The sequence below is a fragment of the Mesitornis unicolor genome, unplaced genomic scaffold, assembly GCF_000695765.1.
Source record: "Mesitornis unicolor isolate BGI_N332 unplaced genomic scaffold, ASM69576v1 scaffold32855, whole genome shotgun sequence".
In the NCBI taxonomy this organism is placed as follows: domain Eukaryota; kingdom Metazoa; phylum Chordata; class Aves; order Mesitornithiformes; family Mesitornithidae; genus Mesitornis; species Mesitornis unicolor.
In genome coordinates this window covers 1-1,562 of record NW_010186707.1, presented here as the reverse complement: position 1 = coordinate 1,562, position 1,562 = coordinate 1, and the positions used below count along the sequence as shown (strand labels likewise).

At 52.2% G+C, this 1,562-nt stretch overlaps 1 protein-coding gene across 1 annotated transcript in view; it reads right to left on the bottom strand.

Annotated features, from left to right (window-relative positions):
- Positions 1–1,009, bottom strand: part of LOC104541225 (T-box transcription factor TBX3) — a gene marked incomplete at its 3' end in the record, with an annotated part of 3,846 nt that extends 2,837 nt beyond the window's left edge. The window contains exon 1 of the mRNA XM_010185224.1: positions 615–1,009. Coding sequence (XP_010183526.1) covers positions 615–1,009 — 395 coding nt within the window. The remainder of the gene's footprint in view (positions 1–614) is intronic.
- Positions 1,010–1,562: the final 553 nt, after the last annotated feature.

The following is a 1,562-nucleotide window of genomic DNA, read 5'->3' as shown; positions in this document are numbered from 1 at the left end:
GGCAGGTTTTAGAAATCCAGAGACAGGGAAACCCTTCCCGGCCACCAGAGCAGCGGCCGCAGGACCGCTGGGTGCTTTTACCAGCTTTTTTGTGCATTTCCAGCTATAATTAATCAGCACAAACGCAAGCCCAGATTCCAACAGAGAGACGGGGCATAAGCGATAAACCAAGCCTATCTGCCCCGGCCAGCAGCGATACACCACTCCAGAGATTTTTCCCTTTATTTCCCCTTCTTTTCCTTAAGGAAGAAAAACTACGTGTTTCAGCAAGGCTGAAATCAGGCCAGCTCCTTTTCCACCCCCAAATTATTTTCTTTCTGCTAGCCGTCATGTCCAGGCAGCGTGAAGCCGCTGAACCATGAAGGGACCCCCCTCGCCCCCCGCCTACGCTGAGCAGGGCCGGTTGGGGGATCAGCGCCTGCCCCCGCAGGCCGACATGGGCTCGGATCTTCAGCTGCCTAAAACTTGCCATAACTCCGGGTGAAAGGAGGTTTATGGGGGAATTTGTCAGGGAAAAAGCCTTGCTCTGGAGCAGACAGGTGGGGTGCAGAGACTGAGGGGTGGGAAAGAAGCTGGGGGGGGTAGAAAGGCACGAACCCCCCACCCAGACCTACCTTCCCGATTTGGTAATCACCATCTCCGTGCCTCTTTTATGGAATTGTTCCCAAAGCTCTTTGGCTTCCAGATGCACTTTTGGGTCATCTTCTACCTCTTCTTCTGGCTCCAGAGTTTTTAAAGGCCTCAGATGGGCTGCTGCCTGGTGACCCAGGGAAGAAAAGGGAATACCAGTCTCTGCAGCCCCCACTAACTGATCCATGATGGGTTTAGCCAGAGCCCCAGGAAGGGAAAGGGCTGCTGCCCCGTTGGGAGGCAAAGCCAGAGCTGGGAAGAAGGGAGGCTGATGTCCCAACACAGCGCTCATGGCAAAGTCCGGAGCCCGGTGAGGTAAAAAAGGATGATAAGCCATGCTTGTCCCAGGGATCACTGGATCTCTCATCGGGATATTCATCCACTCCACTCCTCGGTCTTCCTACTGCTGGAGTAGTCCCGGAGTGGTTTCTAACAGCACATCATGAAGAAGAAAAATTAAGATAATAACAAGAACACTGATATAGCACCAAAAAATAGGGTGAGGGGAAACAAGCTCTAGACAGCACAGTACATGCGGGAGAGGCAGAACTTCTACAGCCTGCAACTCCGTGAGCCGGGACACATCCCCAGCCCTCGGGACAGCGGATTAACAGGATTGTTCATTATTAGTCTTGATTTTTTTTGTGTTCAGTCTCTGCAGTTGGTTTTGTTTTGTTTTGAGATTTTTTTTTTCCCCTCAGTGGAAGTCCTTGTGCTGGAAAAGAAACGCAGAAGAAGGGTAAAAGAAGAAAAAAAATCCACCGGGTTCGCTGTCTGCTCCTGGTGCCGCAGAAGGGCTGGACAAGCCGAGATCCTTTTTTTTCTTCTTTTTTCTCTTGGTTTCAGTCCCCCCTCTCTTCTTTCGTGGCGGAGGGTGACGGCTCGAAGCTGGGTTTTCTTTTTGGGTGGCTGGCTCGCTGCCCCCCCTCCCC